The sequence below is a fragment of the Epinephelus lanceolatus genome, chromosome 10, assembly GCF_041903045.1.
Source record: "Epinephelus lanceolatus isolate andai-2023 chromosome 10, ASM4190304v1, whole genome shotgun sequence".
NCBI classification, from domain to species: domain Eukaryota; kingdom Metazoa; phylum Chordata; class Actinopteri; order Perciformes; family Serranidae; genus Epinephelus; species Epinephelus lanceolatus.
Genome location: NC_135743.1, coordinates 27,017,254 through 27,037,823, shown reverse-complemented (window position 1 = coordinate 27,037,823; position 20,570 = coordinate 27,017,254). Strand labels below are relative to the sequence as shown.

General features: G+C 40.2%; 1 protein-coding gene across 1 annotated transcript in view; it reads right to left on the bottom strand.

Moving 5' to 3' along the window:
* The window catches only part of LOC117265260 (transmembrane protein 65-like), a 58,029-nt gene that overhangs the window by 12,776 nt on the left and 24,683 nt on the right, over window positions 1-20,570 (bottom strand). The window contains exons 3-6 of the mRNA XM_033639650.2: window positions 17,122-17,166; window positions 10,193-10,260; window positions 8,770-8,824; window positions 154-196 (exon numbers count right to left, since the gene is read on the bottom strand). Of these exons, the coding sequence (XP_033495541.1) occupies window positions 154-196; window positions 8,770-8,824; window positions 10,193-10,260; window positions 17,122-17,166 (211 nt within the window). The remainder of the gene's footprint in view (window positions 1-153; window positions 197-8,769; window positions 8,825-10,192; window positions 10,261-17,121; window positions 17,167-20,570) is intronic.

Below are 20,570 nucleotides of genomic sequence, written 5' to 3'. Positions count from 1 at the left end.
TCTCCTAGTTTTCTTCATATTTCATCGTTTGATTGAATGAGGATAACGACTCTGAATCCTCATGCAGCCTGTCATGATTTGCGGAAACTTAAAGGGTAATAGTTGGCTGTATCTGTGTGTGTGTGTGTGTGTGTGTGTGTGCGAAATCCTTACCCTAGTCCTGCCAGATCAGACACCAGGTTGCCAAGGGCAGCAGCTGTAGAAAATGCGAGACGAGAAAGAGACATGATTACAAAATGAGTTGGGAAATTGAGGTTTGTGTGGAGGACAGCCAAAAGGCACAAAACACAGAATGCGTTTGTCTGGAGCTTTTCCATCACATGAAACACAATAACACTTCTCCACTCAGGGGCATTTACCTGGAGTCATCTGCTAAAGTAATTTCCCTCATTTTAATACATGTAAGGCTTGATGTTAGGACAAATGATGTACTAAATAACACAGGATGTGGGTGTAGTGCAGTTACAGTATGCGTACTACAAGTACCAGTGGAGCAGTCAGCATCATAATTAGCCTCAGAGCCTCATAATCACACACATATATATAAATATAGAACAAATATGGGTCAGTATTTTTTAAAAACATGACAAAATGCTGCTTATTTTTACCATAAGCAGGATATGATGGACAGCCACAGTGCCTTCTGGGCTCATTAGGGATGGAGATGCAATGCTGAAGCCCACATCACTGTTGACTCTCCCTGAGCCTGATAACTCACATGAATTATCAGAGCAGAAGAATAGTGTCCGAGGAAAAGAAAACGAGGGCATGCTGAGAATAACTAATGAAACAAGAGCAAGGTGCAGACCTGTGTGTGACTATCCCTGAATATATCTGCGACCTGGAGTCAGGAGATATTGTGTTAAAGAATCAGTTTGCTCTGTAGCTTGAAGATTACTGTCACAGTGGCACCTAAGGACAGAATAAAGCCTGTGCTTTGCTCGTTTGCTCTCTGTTGTCTGTGACCCTGAGTTCAGACTATTGCTGCAGCTGCCGCAGCGACACAGACACCCTAAGGGGAATGGTAACAAAGCAGCACTGCCATCTCTGCTGAGGCGCAATCTCCATCTAACTTGCAGAAGGTCTTCAGAGCTTCAATCCAATGGCCTGCTACTGTGGCAACAAGGTTGAGACAACATCTAATGTTGCCAAACTGGCTGCAGTGTTTCTCTTCCTACTCACAATCTGTAGTCGTACATCTGAACAAATCACCCACAGGACCTGCACCCACATTAAAAAGCAGAGAGGAATTCAGATAAAATTCTAAAGCGCCACAGTCTAATTAGTAAAGTCATTGTGTGCTGTGATTTGGGAGAGTGTTGTTTACTGTGTGTGTCTCAGCAGGCCTATGACCCTGGCCTCGTTGAACAGAGACTAGCCCGCCTGCCTTAACAAAGCATCAATGTTAATAAGCTGCAGGTTTGTCTGTGTTTGGCTCCAGTCGAGCCTGTTAGCTTGTTGCCCACTAAAAAAGCAATACTTCAGAGTGGAAGGGGAGACGCAGAGCAACGGGAGGAAAACAGTGCAAGTTTCTCATTCTTGGCCAATCAGTCAGTGCCAAAACACACCTCGTACGTTTGTGCTAAATAAGGAGATTGTTCTGGTGTTTTCAACAGAAAAGACTGTTTGTACTGGGATCTCAGTCTGATTGTAAGTCGTTACAGAGAGTAAGAATGCAAGAATGTTCTCCATAAATAGATGACTTAAGCGAGATTGAAGAAGACGTCCATGTCATGTTTTATAGTTCATTATATGATGATTTAAGGGCTACACTTTACTACTAAAATGTCTTTCATTTTGATGACTTCCTCTGCTGGATTATTATAAAAACTAGGATTATCACCTCATAGTTGTATGCCTCTGCCACCCAGTTAAGTTGCAGTTTACATCCATGTCTGTCCAGACTCATATAATATAGTGAAGACTTTGAAGGAATTTAATACAAGGTAGTAATAACTGTATTTTTTGGTGAAACTGAAGTGATAAATACAATGACATGTATGATTCCAGTGAGAAACATGCTATCTTTACATATAGGCGATCTTTACAGAGGAATACAAAGGACTGATGGAGAGCTTTGTCACGCAGTGCAACGACAATCATCTGAAGCTCAATACCGGTAAAACCAATGAGCTTGTGGTAGACCACCAGAGGAACAGGGTAGACATGACAGTAGGCGATGCTTCAAATATTAATGTTGTTGCAAATAAGCTACAAATTCTACTTACTTCACAAGTGTTTATGCAGAACATTAAGCAGGATTTATACTTCTGTATCAAATTGACGCCGTACCTAATGCGTAGGCTCCTTGCCTGACGTGCACCTCCCCAGAAATATAACTATGCATTGTGGCAAGGCAGACCTCCTGTCTATTTTTGGAAGCTGAAACCATTTCCTTCAGTGGAAACAAATCTTTTATTTACTTTATTTCACAGATAAACAATAAATTGTAGAAACATTAAGCCTCCACAAAACAGCATTTTAAGCTTTGTGTGTGATTTATCCTGGTCTCGTATGAGTAGAGGAAATCTCAGCTCGTCGGTAGGCTAATTTATACAATGTAAAATGCCATAGGCTTGTGCTAATAACAGCATGTTATATTTGTTTGGAGAACGTGTTTAGTATAAGACAGTTGTTTTGTTGGTGAACCTTGTGAGTTGTAATGGAGCTGAATTTTGTAACGTTACCTTTGTTAAATGTTGCTGTTGTCCCTGGATGCATATGAGTAGAGGAAAAGTCCGCTAGCTGCTAGGCTAATTTATACAATGTAAAATGCCATAGGCTTGTGCTATAAACATTAGCATGTTGTATTTGTGGGGGAAATGTGTCCAGATAATGTCAATGCTGCGAGTTATAGTGAAGCTGATTTGTGTACTTGTGTTTGACATTGTCACTATTAAGCCATGTTCAATGTGTGTTTTGAATCAACTAAACTTCACAGAACCCCCCCCCCCCGCCAACTAGTGTTTTGGAGGTATAACTGCAGAGTGACACAGACACACCAATTCAGGTATAAATGCTTACAACAGCGTAGGCCACATGCGTAGGCTACGGTGTAGGCTCTGCATAGAGCTGACGCACAAGTACAATGCCTTACAATGTCACAGTGAGGTTGACCTTTGACCTTTTGCCATAATTTCATGTGTGTTCCAATACCCATACTACCATGCTATATAGTATGCCAGAAAAAGATCTAATATGTCCTAATACATACTATGTCAAATGCAGTATGCCAAAAATACCAGGATGTTCTAATACATGTGGTCCGATTTTGCAGTATGCGAGCCAGCATCTTTTCTACCTATTCTGACCCACAATCCTCTGTGCAGCGGACGTTACGTCACATCGACCGAGCCGCAAACAGATGACAGCTTGACAGCTCATTGGCAGCTGTCAGAGGTAACAATGACAGATGACAGTGCATTCAAGTAACTGATGACCAGTCGAATAGTAATAACAGGAATATTGATTGTTTACATGAACAAAATAATCCTAAATATTACAACAAACAAAAGGATATGACTAAAAAAATAACAACGGCAGAGAACCGCGGATGTAATTTCACTGTTGCAAATATAATATGGTAGAATGTACACTCTGTTCTGGGTCTCCTGGCAGTGATTCAAGTTTGTTTAAAAAAAGAAAAGGTTACAGAGTAAAGATTATTAAAACTGAAACCATGTATTAATTAAATAATGCGATGTCAATTATACATCATACCTTGTACAAGCCCCTGAGGAGGCAGACGTTATGGAGAGCCCATCAGCCTGATTATGTGGTCAACCTGTTCAAATGTAATTACGAGCCAAGGTCAGCTGCTGGCTGCCTGTAACTCACTGCTCTGCTTCTCACTGTGCTCTGCATGAGATTAACTCCACCCCCACAGGCTGGTGAGAGGTGCAATCATACTCTCGCACAAAACAAGAGCCTCTGAAGCAGTTCCAAAAATGTCAACTACCATGTAACAGCTGCTTTTCCAGCGTTCATTGAGAAGTAAAAGCCTCTTGCTGTTGTCCATCACTCTCACTGATCAGAAGAAAGAAAGATGGAGTAAATCAGAGAGCGAGGGTGAGAAAACTGGGTTTCAGAGCCTAAAGATTCTGATTTCCTTCTGTTCGTTTTCACACATGCTCACTTAATGATGAATATCTCCATCTGTCACAGGAACTTTCTAGAACTTTCTAGACACGCAGCAACCGTCTATTGGTGGATAAATGGGCTGTGAAACACTGTGAAATAACAAATGGGAGACAATGGGAATGTTTCATTGGTGTGTTTTGCTTTTTTATCCGCAAGGCTCACTTAGCAGCTGTAGGTCATGGTGATCGCCGTATACGAGCAGCAGCTATCTACACCTGGAGGCTTTGTATAGCAACATAACACACACCAGTACACCTACACACGACTGTACAAAAGCTTACTCACACATGCACAAAGGTGTTATCAATCAAAGGTGGGTGTGAGGCCTATTACTGCATGTGTGCTGGCATGTGTGCACTGCAGCTGTAGAAAGGCTTCAGGTATGGCGGGTGAGTGTGGGAATCAGAGACCAGAGGGAAAGATGTGAAGACAACCAACCTGGATGCATTTATTCAGTCTGATGTGTTAATGGAAAGTGTTATTACAGTAATGTAGTACCCTACTAAACCTGTTCACGTTATTTCATATGTATTTGGTTAACAAATATACAGACTTTTAGTGTTAAGACATATTTTGCAGTAGGTTTAAATTTCCCACACTTTGAGTGTCCTTGAACATAGCAAGTCCTGCTGTCATTCGTTTATTGGCTCGCCAGGTGTCAGTCTGTCATTAACCAATCAACACTTATTAAAGATGAGTCTCTTAACATAACAGGTGTCTAGCGGGGTGGAAAAAAAAAAGAGAGATGCACATCAAACTGGGAGAAACGGAGAGTGTGTGACCTGTTCGTACTGTTACCAGCAGGGGTTTTGTATCAGTCTGTAGCTCTGTTAAAACGCCAGAGGAGCATATTTGAAGCTATTTTCGGTCACTTGTTTGCTAAGCTACATGAACTCTAAGCATGAGGTGAGCTGTGGTGAGTTAGTGAGAAACTGTGCACTTGATGGAGGAGTTTCTGACTGAGTATGGACACTGAGAACTGTGATAAAGAAAGCATTAGCAGTTTAAAGACAGAAATATAATAGTATTTGTGAATTCTGTGGATAATCTGCTTCAGAGGCTGCAGATGCCACTGATTCTGCCCACGGAGCATGTCGCCTCTATCACATCGCTTGCCTGGATGGAGTTGAACATGAATATCTACAGTTTTCTGATATTTCCAAGGAACAGTGAGTAAAAACCCTTCATCTCTCAAGGTTATCAAACGAGTTCCAAAATGTGCGCCAATATATGATACCATAAACTCAACTGAAACTTACAAAAATCCCAGGTATTATTATTCCTTAAGGGGTTTGAAAATCTTAAAGGTGCTGTTCACCAAATTTGGGAATAAATACACCTATGTCGATGCATTTAATTTCTGATGTTTAAATTCAGTCATGCTCTATTACACTGTAACTTTGCTTTCATTAGGGACTATAGTGTTACTACACTACTGTGCATGGGGGTTTAAAGCTCACCTAGTAGTATAGCTTCATAATTTGCTAACTGGGTCTCTCTACACCTTAGTCAGATCCATATGCCCATAGTGGACACATTCCAGTTTCACAGTTTAGTCGACCCTTAACAGCTCATCTCCCATGCTAAGTGTGTTCTTTATGTTAAGAGGTGTGTATAACAAGTTTGAACAAAACTGAACTGAGTAGGTAGGCTACAATAACCAAAATGAAAAGCTGTGTTGTAAATATATTGATGCAGTATAAATATAAGAAGCTAATTGAAATGTTTTTAGGGACACAGGAGGGCTTTAATTACATTAGCAGTCGTTGTTAATGGATTTAATCTTCTCTGGAGTACATTCACACTTTTGTTTAAAGTTTATAATTGGCTCAACTCAGCAGTGGACCATTTCCGAACAGTGCAGCTTCCATCTTCATCGAACCAGCTGAGCCACATTTGCCTCCTACAAAATGTGTGATTGGTGGACTTGACTGCAGATTTGACACGAGTGTTAAATCACCGTGGACGGAGCTAGATAACTGCAGCCTCTTGATTAGCAGACCCCAACATGTCCCCAGTGTAGCCGGGATGAGAAACAGTACCACTGCTGAGAAAATTGAATCTGAGTGATAAAAACTGGGTTGAGACTGTGCTCAAGGAAAGAACAGAAGCTTTTTCAGTTTTTGTGTCTATGAGCATGGCTGTGTGTTTCTTACATTCTTCTCAAATCACTCTTTTATGCGGACTTTCCGCAGCTGGAGCTCCCCGTCTAATCTTTTTATGCCACTCAGAGATAACACGCTCTGCCTGTCAAACTACGAGTAGCCTTTGAGAAAAATGATTTTTGCATTTTCTGCCTGGGTTTGCATTCTGATAACCCTTTTGTCCATAAATCTCACCAGACCTGATATTGCTACTTTGTCTCAGTCGAAATCCCAATTATCCATTCATGGTAGACGCTCCAAAAGAAGATGAACAATTGCAATTTTTAAATTGAAAAACTGGTTTGAATTGTAAATCTACGAGAGCAGGATCACGTCAAAAGCTGGTTTGACACATTAAGCACCTCAAAGGAAGGATCAAAATACCTCCTCTTAAGGGTATCTCTGATAGATCCATCGCTCCTTTCTTTAGCCTGCACTGGTCAAGGTTTCTACATCTCTCCTCTTTCCCATGAAGAAGAAGAATAAAAAACGCTTCTGGCCTCTGCCTCCTCTGCTCTGTTACAGCATCAGCTTTGACTCCTCTAAGTCTTTCGACGGATAACTTTACTGAGTCCATTTGATCTTTAAAAGGTTGAGCTAAAAGCAACCAAAGCACTCTGTTATCATCGCCAGCAGCAACAAAAGGATCAGTAGCAGTGGGAATCTTTTGGGAAGTAGGAAGTAAAGTTACCTTGACAAAACAGGAAGTAATAAATTCCCTTGCTGACTGAGTGATGGTGATGATTGTGGTCATGGATTGTTTTTTTAACCACATCAAATATGTAAATAGGGACAGTCCTCATGCTTCACTAACTTCAGTGTGCTCCTCTCCTCAAAGCTCCTGTCTGCATCCACACTCTGTGTAATGAGACATAACCTCAGTGTCTCTCAAGATATCCTGAATAGGAACAAGTGACATTAAAATGCAAATGTGCGTCTCTGAGCTAAGTGGATATTACTGCACCCATTCAATATGCTTGTGAATAGTATTATCATATTTATGAAATCATCATTACCAAGGCCAGCCAGTGTCACCCCTTCCCTCCTTTCCCCTTTCTCTAATGTTATCTCACTTTCTTTTTTTGGATCAGTGTCACAGCAGTGTTCAAATTGTGACTTTATCATTAAAGCTTCATTATAAGACTGCTGGATATTCTGTCAACACGTAGATTGAAAATGCCTCCTTCTGTTTTTGTTTGAAAGAGTTGAGAGTGCACCATGATTTGGCATATCGTCACTCTAATCAGGAGTGTGACTTGTAGTCTGGTCTGGGAAAATGTACAACTAAACTTAAACTAAAAGTCTGAGGTCATAGCTTGAATCAAATAAAAATTTACTTCAACATTTTTCCTAAACCTGAGCAATTAAATTATGAATTACGCAACTATACATAATAATAAGACATAAAAATCAAGGTAGGTTTCAAAAGCTGAGGCAGTGGTTCCCAACAGGTCCAGCCACGGGGTCCAGATTTCTCTTTAGTCATTAGTTCAAGGTCTACACTGACATTTTCAGCACCATACTTGCGTTTGGCCATGACGTGGAGCCAGCTTGCTGTCTCTGTTAAATAGCTGTCTATTAGTCACTCATTCTACAGCAGTAAATGGCACTTCAGAATAAAAGCTCCGTACTGGAAATTCACTGTACTTCAAAATAATGCTTTTGAGTCACTTCCAATAGACCTGCGACCCACTTTTGGACCCTAACCCACCAGTTGGGAACCACTGAGCCAAGGTACCGACGACAAAAGGGCAACTAATACCTAACCCTCCAAAATGAATGAATATAAAAACAACATCTCTCTACCTCAAACACATGACAGCACCATTTTAGGACTTGAGATTTGTCTTGGTATTGAGAGCGATCTTAAGAGCACTTGTTGAAGGTCTCGAACTCGACCACATTTTTACTTGGCCTCATCTCTGTTTCAGACAAAGAGGACTTTGGATTTTATTTCAACACCAGTCAAGACCCCATTTACGGAGATATCACTACATTGCCTGTGCAAAAAGGGGTGTTGAATAAAATGTGGCTGATTTCAGCTGATTTCAGTGTTTGTCTATAATTTATTTGCTCATTAACAAAGGAAAATTCCGATACATAAAATTCTCTGCAACAACATTTCTCATGGTATATACTCACACATATACTGTAGTATATAACAGAAGTGAATGAAGATGACTCTTCATTTGTTTTCTGTTGGTGTCTTTATGGTAATGTGTATCTTTAAGATCAATTAGAGGAGTGCATATGGTTTGCATGTTTCACATTTTATCATAAGTGTGTCATGCAGTATAGGACTAACACTGGTCTGGTCTTTATCTTGACTCAGTTTCATTCTGCCTTGGTCTTGATTGTGAATTGGTCTCGGTTTAGGTGGTACGACAGCCTGATAGACTGTCTGTGTATGGTACTGATATGTATCAAAAACATGAACATTTCTTATTAGATAAGAAGCTATATTAGGATCATGAGATTCCCTTACCTGCCATAGTCGATATGCCGAGGACCACACCGATGGATAACTCAATCTGCGTGCCCTGAAAGCACACACACAAGCACACAGATTACCAAAGTGAGTTAGACAGGAGAGCTCAATGCTTTCAATTTATTTTTTGTCATTCTATAATAAAAACCATCAGTGCCGGCTAATGCACCGGCTGTGGCATGAAATTCATCTGTTCCTGTCCTTTTTCAGTGTTATTCAGAAAGAAATACAGAACTGAATTATCAAACTGAGGCTAACTTTTTGTCTTTTTTGTGTCGTCATAATTCTGTGCTTCAAATTTATGGATCCTGATACCGATATGTTTTTATTCTCCAGTAATGACGACTTCCACTGTTTAATGTCTCATATATGGACTACAGGTTTCTCTCCTCTATACTTTTTAACTTAAAGGTCTTTTCCAAAATGCCTGCTGCTGAATTTCGAATAAGTTTAAGTGAAGTTGAACCGAGTTATGTGGTCCAAATTGCTGACAGTAACTTCCAAAAAGTCTACTTGTAGCTTTTTAGGATTTTCTGAAAGCTTTCAGTCTTTCAGTTTTTGGCTTCCAGGCTTCAGTGCAGAACTCTTATCCAATCCAAAATGGAAATCAGCCTGAGATCTTCAGGCAGGGTGCATTAGTTTCTCTCAAAGTCTGGACTTAAACAAGTACAGTCAGACCTTTGTACAAACATTTCACAGTGTACACATCAAGTTTCCAGCCCAAAAGTCTCTCTCCGTGCTTTTGCAGAGTCTGCTTTATGCAGAGAAAAGGCAAATAAATAAACAGGTATTTGTATACTATCTGCACATTCTTACTTGACATTTCAAAGTTATGCCATCTCATTAAGGATATTCCGGTTTTTCCCCTCTTGTATATATTATTTTCTCTTGTTATTAGTCTTTCCAGCTCCTTGGAGAATCCTCCATGAGAGTTCATCATCTCCGTGTTAAAAAATAACCCTGCTGAGGAAGCCATCTTTGAATTAAGTTGAAAAAAATACATTACACTTCATTCTCTGAGCAGCATCGTACCGTTCCACTGGGAATGGATTTCATTATTTGAACAACTTCACAAAGGCTTTAATAAAGTGTGGGTGTGCTTGTGGCAGGCAAATTACTAAAAATTGTATCAGATGTTAAAATACACAGAGAAAAGGAAGGCCTCTAAGAAACAGAGATGAAAGACTGACTGCCGAACAATGACAGAAAAAAACAAGAAATATACAGAGATATAAATACAGTGGCATCAAACTAAAAATGTGATTTTCTGTTTCTCCTTCTACCGCAATGCTTGTCCTTCCAAAGCCTCCTACGGTATTTTGAGTTCATGCAGCATATTCTCCATGCACATGTTCCCCCTCAAACTCCTGACACTGAATAAATATGTACCCACTAAGGTGCATGAAGCTGACAGACTTACAGCAACAATCATGATGCAGTTGTCCAGGAATCCAAATCCAACGAAGGGGATCGCATTGTGCAGCAGAACTGTGAAATAACAAACAAACAATAAATCAGTGACAGACAAGATAAACATAAAGTATGCAGACTGTGTTTATGTCCACATTAATAAGTAACAACCCATTAGACAAAATTGAGCCTTATGGAGCAGGATGGTAACAGAATAAACACAAGGAAGACACAAGAACATTATTTCACCAGACAGAGATAAACTGAAGATGGAGCATAACTCTGGTTATTTATGCATGCAGGATTTTAATATGTTCCTTTAACAGATTGAATTGTGGACGCATACTGCAACTAGAATTACCGCCCGCAGTTGTGTGCCTCCACCAAATCAAGATGCAGTTTCAGTTTACATCTATGTCTGTATAGATTCATTTGTAGTGACAGGTGAAAATGCTTCAAATATGGATGTTGCTGCAAAGAAGCTACATGTTCTACGACACAGATAAGCACAGTTTCATGGTTGTCACCCAAAATTAGTGTCACCAATTCAGAATCTGACCAAATGCCTCACCTTCTGTTCCTGAGTTATGGCGCTGAATTATGGCCAGAAAAGTGTTTCTGCAGAATGTTACGATGTCACAGTGAAGCCGATCTTTAATGAAATGTAAAAATGTCATCACCGCATCATTTTATCCTATTAAATATTTGTGTGAAATTTAGTCATAATTAGTGTATGAATTTATGAGTTACCAAAACTAAAACCATGTTTTGTGAAGTCACAGTGACCTCAACCTTTGACCTTTGAACAACAAATTGTGATCAGATCATTCTTGAGTCCAAGCTGACGTTTGCAACAAATTTGAGGAAATTCCCTTAAGGTGTTAGTGAGATACTGCGTTCACCAATATGAGATGGATGCAAGGTCACAGTGACCTTAACCTTTGATTACCAAAATCTAATCAGTTCATTGTTGAGTCCAAGTGTGTGTTTGCGCAAAAGTTGAAGAGAAATTCCCTCAAGGTGTTGGTGAGATATCACGTTCACGAATATGAGATGGAAGCAAGGTCACAGTGACCTTGACCTTTGATCACCAAAATCTAATCAGTTAATTGTTGAGTCCAAGTGAACTACATGTGATATTTGAGGTGTGCTTGAGATATTGTGTTTGTGATAGCAGAAATGGTCACAGTGACCTTTGATCATCATTATCTAATCACTTCATTCTTGACTCAAAGTGTAAGTTCGTGCAAAAGTTGAAGAAATTCCCTCAAGGTGTTAGTGAGATACCGCTTTGACAAATATGAGATGAATGCAAGGTCACAGTGACCTTGACCTATGCCAAACCAAATTCTAATCAGTTCATTATTGAGTCTAAGTGGACTATGTGTCAAATTTGATCCGTACCATGTGATATGGTCATGAGTCATACAAATGAAATGAAAGGAAAATTACTCAAAGTGAACGTTTGTGCAAAAATTGAAGAAATTCCTTCAAGGTGTTAGAGAGATATCACATTCACAAATACGAGATGGAATGCCAGGTCATGATGACCTTGACCTTTGACCTCAAAATCTAATCCATTTTTCTTTGAGTCCATGTGGATGTTTGTGCCAAATTTGAAGAAATTCCCTTTAAGTGTTCTTGAGATACTGTGTTCACGAGAATAATAGAAATGGCTGCAAATGACCTAAGCGTGCAGATGCTGGTTTAGTCCATATTCTTAAAACATGTGATAGAAAACATACTAATAACCCTCATAAAGAACTTGAAAGTGACATAATATAGTGAGTAAGTTATTATATCTTTTTTCTGTAGCACAGTCATCACCTCAAAACAGTAAAATCTTTTCCTAAACTGGAATGGGGTTCATTGCTGAAAATAAAATAAAAAACACTGAGATCTGATCGTGAACTTTTGTGTGAATAGTGTGGTAAATATCAAGTAGCTCTATTTCCAAAACCCCAAAGGCTGTCAGAATGTAAATATTTCTAGATGGAGTAATGTATTCACACCTTTAAATGCACGAGTAGATTCACTGTGTGTGTTGTGGGTGTAAATAAGATATACAGTGTATCATACTGTTGGTGCCGTGGAAGTGAATTTTAAATGTCACCAACCGCCCCAGGAAAATGTAGTCTCTTCTGGTAGATGAAGTTCAAGTGGAGTTCAGTCTAGTTCAGTCGGGGATCTACACAAAAGTGTTTGCTTAAAGCATAATCACTCCTGAGTACCAGTCACTTTTCTCAAGCTCTTGTTCTGCGGCAGCTCTCCTTCACTACATATGAAGAATTTTCAATCTTGCTGTTTGAGTACCCGAAACGCCTTCTCATTTATATCAGGGGCAATTTTGATTGGATTTTGAAGAGCACTCCATCTCCTGGCGTTGAATCAAAACCTGGTGTTCACTGCTATTGGATGCTACTGCAGAAAAACAACCAGAGCTCAAGAGTAAAATCGAACTTCAGTGAGTGCAGAGAAAGCTTATTATTTGTCCGACCCTTTGCCTCTCTAGTATCCTTTATTTTAGAGCATCACTGACTTGTGCAATTCAGTGGCAATAAGTTACATGACTGTTATAAACACCCAGCACTGCTTTCTTAGCTGACCATGAACCAAAACACTTATTCTGAACTTCAAACTCTCCGTACAGCTTTCATGGTGACAGGATCGCCAAGATCTCCAAATTGTAATTTTCCAGAGAGTACTCCTTATCTCCCCTGGACTCAGCTGGAAATTAAAAATGGACTCCTCTGGCTACAGTATTTCCAATTACTGAACTTTCTGTCATACTGTATTAATAAAACAGCTAACTTTGAGCTGTTTGAGGAAAGTTTTTAAGTGATACATCACCACAGGTTTTAGAGAAATGATCATTTTTACCCTAGTGCCACCCCCAGGTCAAATTCTGCTTATGTGGTAGAAACTGAAGCTGTCTGCACAGAGGCCTTGGCCGAGGTCTGCCCTCTGTGCTGCCTTGTTAATTAAACATTTTGATCACATCACCTCAAACCTTCCTCCTCTTATTTAATGGCAAAGAAAAATTCAGCTCTAGAGAGTGAAGTCTGAAGGTTGTTTCAGAGCCACTACTCAAACCTCAGAAGTCTCAAAGTTCAACCCCTACATACTATTTATATTTTATACCTTCACAGTGTGATCCAGGGTCAGTTTTGACTCGGCCCAAGAATCCCCTCTGTCATGATCCTGGTATCTTTTGGACTTCACTTTGGAGTTTTCTGTTTGTGCTCTTCCTTGTTTTTTGTTATTCATTTATGTTTAATCTGTTACCTGTTTTATTTAGATTCTCTCCTCCTGTGTCATGTCTGGTTTTACTTCCTGTCTTTGTTTGTTTTCCCGCCTGTTTTCTGTCACACCTGTCTTCCACCTGTCTCGTTAGTCCCTCCCTGTTCTCCGAGTCTTCCCTTCACACCTGTTCTGTATTAGTCATGTTTGCTTCACCCTAGTGTTCCCCACCACTCCCTTGTTGTTAGCCAATGTCCTCCCACTCCAGCTGTGTCTCGTTCTTGTGATTAGTTTTCTGTGTATATATACCTTCCTATCATCATGTTATCCCGGATGGTTTTCAGTTTAATTTCGACTCTACTTTCTTTTGGACTTTGAGTTACCTACTTGTTTTGAATGTTTATCAGCTCCATCAAAGCTTGCTTATTGTTTAAATCTTCAACCTACCCCCTGCTCTGCATTTCAGTCCTTCCTAAACTGATATATAAGAAGTGTCTATACCCAATTTTGGGTATAGACACTTTGGGACCACAGATCTATTAAGAATATATAATTAGCCTATCTGAAATCATTGATCCTTAACTATTGTTTCAGAGCTATTATCTATTTGAAAACATAAATAATTGCTAATTGCAAAGTAGTCTTTGTATTCAAAGCAGTGTCTGTTGTTTAGATCAGAATTGCTGGGTTTTAATTTGCTTATCTTGCCGGTAACATTGTTGGTGCTTGTGCTAGCAGGTGCAGATCTCGCGACAGTGTCAAGGCACCCAATCAGGCCAGCTGTTAGGAAATATGAGCAGGGGGACAACATTTCCCAAAGTGGGCCCCTCATCCACACCCATCCAATTAATCATATTTCACATGTATTTTATTTTTTTGTTTTTTGGCCTAAAAATGTCCTCCAATGAATGATTAGAAAAAGGTCAAATCAAACATAGAAGAAATTACTGTAAGGTGTTAAATCATGAGACCAAATCATGACTGAAAAAATACTACTTTAATCATATATTGGTCAAATTGTGTGCAGAACTGAATAAAGTGTAAGGAGTATAAGACTGTCAACTCTGTTTTCCAGTCAAACCCAATCCATGTAATTGCAAGACTGGTTAGGGACCCATGTGCAGAATTGATAACACTGAAAAAAAGGCAGCGTTCCTTCTCCCCCCGCCAGCGTTATTTGACCCCCTTTCCGACAAGATAGAATAACATGGTTGGTACCAATGGATGCCTTAGGTCCTCTATCTTCACTATGGCTTTAAAACAAAGCCCTCTGAGTCAGACATTTGGCCACTGTCTCTCTTCTCCTTTCACTTCCTTGCTTTGTCTGTATCTTGGCTTTTCTTTGAGGAGCCCCTGATTTTTGGTGAGGCACTGACTATGCTAATCAGGCTGCAGTCTGCCTCACGTTTACATTAGCAGCGTTTATAAGTTCTGCACGTTGCGCATCTGACCCCCATTGTCAGATGGACCACACCATTTCACAGTGCCTGCAGGTGGTGGGAGTATCAGATGGCACACTGAAATGTGTTTTAATGATTAAAAATACATTTATTTATCATGTAAATACATGGAAATTGTATTAACTGTGATTTAAGTGACTTTAGAGGTCAACCATAGACCTTTTCATGGGCCCTCTCTTGGCTTTGTAACAGGGTCATCTGTACCCTTTGAGCCCCCCTGATGGCAGGCCTGCACCCTATGACCTCACTTCCTTGTGTGCACCATATATGATCATGCTTATGTTTTTTTACTCTTTACCTCTTACGAGATTCCCCCATGACACTTCAAGGACCAACAGGTGCCTGTCTCGGTGGAAACCTGGACAAATGTTGTGGGAACACAGGCAGTTTATGTGACGTGTCAAGGTTCCCCTTGAACTCTGTTATTACTGTCCCATAAAAAATACAATGAGACATGGCACATATAGTTTCAAGATTTCTTAAAACGACATTTTTTCTTGATTTGAGTCAAGACCTAGAGGTTTTTTTGAAAATATTTTGTGTTTGACTCCAGGAAAAGTCATAAAGTCTCAGGTAAAAAGACAGGCACTTCATTTCTAAAATTCTCATTAAAAACATCTATGAGGATTCAAGGTCAAGGCAATTTGTTTGGCCCCAAATTTTGTTGACACTCACTCAGTTTTATTGTGCAAGAAGCTTTCCTCATAGAAGTCATCAATGTTTAATTCCCAGGAGGAACAATGCAACAATACACACAACACAAAGACTCTGCCATTGACAGGAAAATCACGAGCGCTGTGTTTGATGCTGTTTGTTGCTCCAGTCACAGCCTGCTGAGTCCACCTTTCCTTTTAAAGTTTAACTCGTCTGTGTTATCTTTAGTGTAGAGCCAAAGCAGGAAAAACAGCATTTCAGCACAAGAGAAACACTGAGCAGTAGAGGAGACACTTCTCACATGATGTCTCTGTTTTTGCTGATATAGCCACAAAGATCTCTTTGTTAAATGCATACTGTGAGGAAGAAATATAAACACAAGCTGATATGAACTGCAGCAGGTTAACCAGTTGGCTTCCAACCACTCAGCAGGAGGAGAGGAGGAGAGAAATCTGAGGTCATGTCAGTAACTGAGCTCTTCAGAGTGAAGTAGGCCCGCACAAGCTTTTAGTGTGTGTAGGTACATGTGTGTGAGTGTGTGACCTTACATTTATAGTGAGACATTATCTGCAAGACACCATCTACAACTCACACCAAACACAAAGAGCTCCATATTGTCAGGTGTAAATACCCGATTTAGTTATATTCCTTTGGGCCTATCTTTTTTCACCTCTCTCTGCTTTGAATGCTAATTCTGTCTTTTTTTAAACTAGCTTATGTTGTTTTCTTTATTCAGCATTTTACATTCCCCATGTTAATTCTTGTTTGTTTTCTATTGTTCAGTATTTTGCTCCATATAACTTATGAGTATTTATGGACTCTGGGCAGACGATGAGTGGAAGCAAATGGGATCTTTATAAACCATAAACATTAATCAATAATTACATTATATAAAAGGCCATTAGCTGTCCAGATGGTGCATGTTACTGTACAGCAGATGGAGTACAAGGAGTCTGTTTACAGTGATGGGTTCCTGTCTCAGTCTTGATATCTGGACTGTTTGTTTTCTTGCTTTTCTTTGACAGTATTTGTGTGTGTTATGCTCTGCGAACTGTGGCAGAAACTGTGATGAATTTCAAGCAAGTGGCACGGCATGATGGAATGGCTAAATATTGTGCGCTTTGTGTCATGAAGTGACAGGACTATACATTTAGAATTTTTACAGCCTCTCATCTTCACTCACCTTCCTCTGTATTATTAATATACTTTATCTTTCACCTTAGAATCAGAGTAAACTGATATCCTTGGGCACCAATTTGTTTGAGACATCAGGGGCTGTAACTCATGCAATAATCCTATAAGCCAGGTCCATGTAAAGTATGTTTTTCCATTCCTTTGGAGAGACCATGGAAACAAAGCATCAACAGTGAACCACAGTGGTCTGCTCATTAACGTTAATTAAGACTGTCATTAATCATCCTGGTTGCTTGACGGTTGAATGAGTGATGGCGGTCATGCTGCAAGATTAATGAGCATTTTTCAAATCATGTACTCCTTTAACCACCCCTCTCACAAAAAGGGATAAAACAGAAATACATATAGTTCTAAAACATCCACCAACATGACAAAAGATTTGACCTCTTACCGTATCTTAACTGTGCTGCAGTGGGTGGTGCAACTTCCAGCTGCCCTGAAAGAGAAGAGAAGAAGAGATGTATTATAAAACATCTGCATCTCCTATGGCCTGTTTTTCTATGGAGGGGAAAAGTCAGGGTAAATGTCGGACTGTTCTGAAATGGCAAAGCCTATCAGTCAGGACCTTTTAAACACAGAGAGAAAAAGTAGGGAAAGGCGGAGAGAGGAGTGAGGGAGAACATTTAGAAATGTGTCAGAGGAGATGAAAGGGAGCGAGGAAGAGGAGCAAAGAGCACCTCCCTCGTTTCCACCTCCCCTGAGCGAGACACGGAGGACAAAAGTGACGTCAGGAAATTATAATTCTGCTGCCAATCAGGCCTCAGAGGAGGCCTGCCGGCTCACTGATTATAATTGGAGTGTGTGTGTGTGTGTGTGTGTGTGTGTGTGTGTGTGTGTTTGGTGACAAACAGACAAAGAGAGAGGAAGGAAGAGACTGAAGGTGCCTGCCTCAATATCAACATATTTAAAACTGGGGTAGACAGTATTATTTTGGTGTCATCGGGCAAAAATCCCATAATAAACTTTGAGCATACTGTAAGTCAAGTGGTCTGAGACAAAACTAGACTTTTGCACCTCCTCTTGGCTCTGTTTTCATGATTTACAAAATCAAGGTCATTTCAGGTCATCTCTGAGAGAGGGCGTTCCTATTGGCTGTTCTACAAATGCACATGTGCGTCCCTTCAGATGGTGAAAGCCCGATAGAATGGCAGAGATCATGCAGTGAAAGTTTCTATTCCAGCAATGGCAACAACTCCCTGCACTGCAAAGCAACTCAAAAAAAGGAAAAAGCACTTATCAAAAAGAGCCTGACAATAAACAAAATAACACACCTGTCAATATCAACAAAGCCTGCCAGAGATAGAGAGAAAATGTTGCTAATAATCTAGCCTTTTGCTAATCTTGAACTTCACATTTATGTGAAGGTACTCAAATCACAGTATGTCCTCCGCCTCACTCCCCACTGCTACAGACCACTTCCCCAGGAGCAGAGTGGGCAGCAGCTCTGGAGACTGGCCCCCAGTCAGTGGTTGCATCAACCTGCAGACGGAGTTCCCCAGGACAAAGTAACATTCTACATCGCCAGAAAAATGCCGGGATAATTGCTTTCTGAGAAAATTATATCTGATGTACGGTGAAAAATGTGATTCGCTTGTTGTGCATTTAGAGCACCGAGTGCCGGCCCCTCCAGGTCTCGAAGTAATTATGAGTTAATAGTCATTTTAATCATCAGAAATGAATTTGTCATACATAGCCAGTGGCTTGCTACTTAATTCTGGCAAAATTATAACGACCATGGCTGGTAGCAAAACACAGAAAGCACCCCATCCTCAATTTAATTTATGTATGCCCCTAGTAAAGAAGTAAAGCTGTCTTACATTTGTTTGCTGTCTTACTTTAATATGAATCATACAAATTATCAAAAGCACACATTGGCTTGTATTTGCATGTGGGGTACTCTGTGCAAAAGGCTTATGGCCGTACTCACGTGACCAGTGGAGGTTACAGTTATCGGACACTATTGGAGCCTCATTCTGCCAATAACGTTAGTTTATATAAAGTCCTATTGACGTCGATTAATAGGCCAAACCGATGAATCGGTCGACTTCTAGACCAAACAGCTTTAACACCTGCAGGATGAGCAAACTTTCTGTTGCTGCCGTTACATAGGTTAGACTCTGTGCTGCTGCTGGCTACCTGTTTGGGGGTTTGCACTGGCCAAATTCGAGCTGCTACAGCCAACTGAAGGTCTGGAGCTGCTGCCTGCTCTCCTCCCAGCAAAGCAGTCCAAAGTGATGGGGCGCAAGGCCGATGAACCTAGTTGGCTTGTCAGCTAATTCTTGTCTCATCTGTGTTTTCCAGATTTCTGCCTATCCCAGCTTTAAATGATTACTACTGAGATCTGATCCCAGTTTCACAACATTGACACTTAAGTTAAAGAAAAAATGTAAAGATAAAGAGCTGTACCATCCACCTGTGAGGAGAGGTCGTATAATAAAATAAGATGCAGACTGGATGTGCCACATTAATACAACAGTCACTGAGCTGTGATGTAACACAGAGACCTGCTGTAAAACAAAACATAATTACTTTGGTTTTAAAGGTGAAGACAGGAATGATCATTTTCTCTGCAGATTTTGTGAAATTGAATTTGTCTTACTGAGGTCAGTGGAAACCCTAGTCTCCATGAAGAAGTATGTTCCATCTCTTACAGGTGTTATTGCACCACTGCAGGGCAAAACCAGAGCAGATTTTGCCAAACAAAATTTGTCTCCACTGCTGCAGCCAGACACACAAGCATGCATTCATACACAGACACGCTTGCAATCCCAAATTAAATATTCCCACTGAGTTTGCTACAAGTGCAAATGCCACGTTTGTTTTCTATCTCTGCCAATTACAGACTCTGGGAAATGAACGGCTTTTTAAAATGATGTTTTTTTCACATCTTGAATAAATTACTGACATTGCTATCGCATTATATATACATTTATGTGGAAGCTGGAAAAATTATCCTCCTTATATTATTAAAATTCAGGCTGTAATATCACAAAATGCAAAGAAAAAAAAACAGAACAAAACCATCTGTCTCCATCCTGTCTGCTGTCCCCACCCATTTCCATCTCCTTCTCACTTCCTCCTTCCCTTTCAGGACTCAGTGTCACATTACAAGCTTCATATTACAGTTCTCAGTTCAACCCTCGTCTCATGTTGCTGTCTCAACAACGGACAACTGTTCATGTCACGACCGTCCTTTCATCAGCAGGGGAGTTAAAATACTGCCGACACATCCACACAGATGCACACAAACAAACATGATTATGTGTTCATCATCAGCGCTCGTACTTACACACACAGATCTGTCACTGCCTCCAGCCTGTGCAGCACCTTGTGCATAATGAACCACTGTCTGTTTTCAAACCCCTCTTGAGAATTCTTAAAGGTTTTATCTCATTTCACAGGTTTTGGAACATCCTCTTAGCTACAAAAGCATAAAATATAAAAATACAAGACATGAACAAACTGGCAGAGATGAAGATCCTACTCACAGGAGATGGATGGCTTTGACAATTAAGTACCTGAACGCATTTCTCTCCATTTATTACTCATTCAGGGGTTGTTCTAGGATTTAATTAAAGGCTTTCAAAGATCCTTCTGTGCTTATCTGTAAGCCAGCTCCTGTCAGGATACTGATGCATCAACCACGTAACTTTTTTCATTGAAACCTCTCTCTGAGCAGCTGAATTATTCTCAGCTATTATCTGACACTAATATCTGTACGGCTTTAGGAAGGAGATAACTTGTCAGTGGACAATCATATGGATGTCACTAACCAGTGGTACCATACTCTGCGTCAACATAGATCTCTTTTGCCCTGGTCATTACCCAATTTGTAAAATT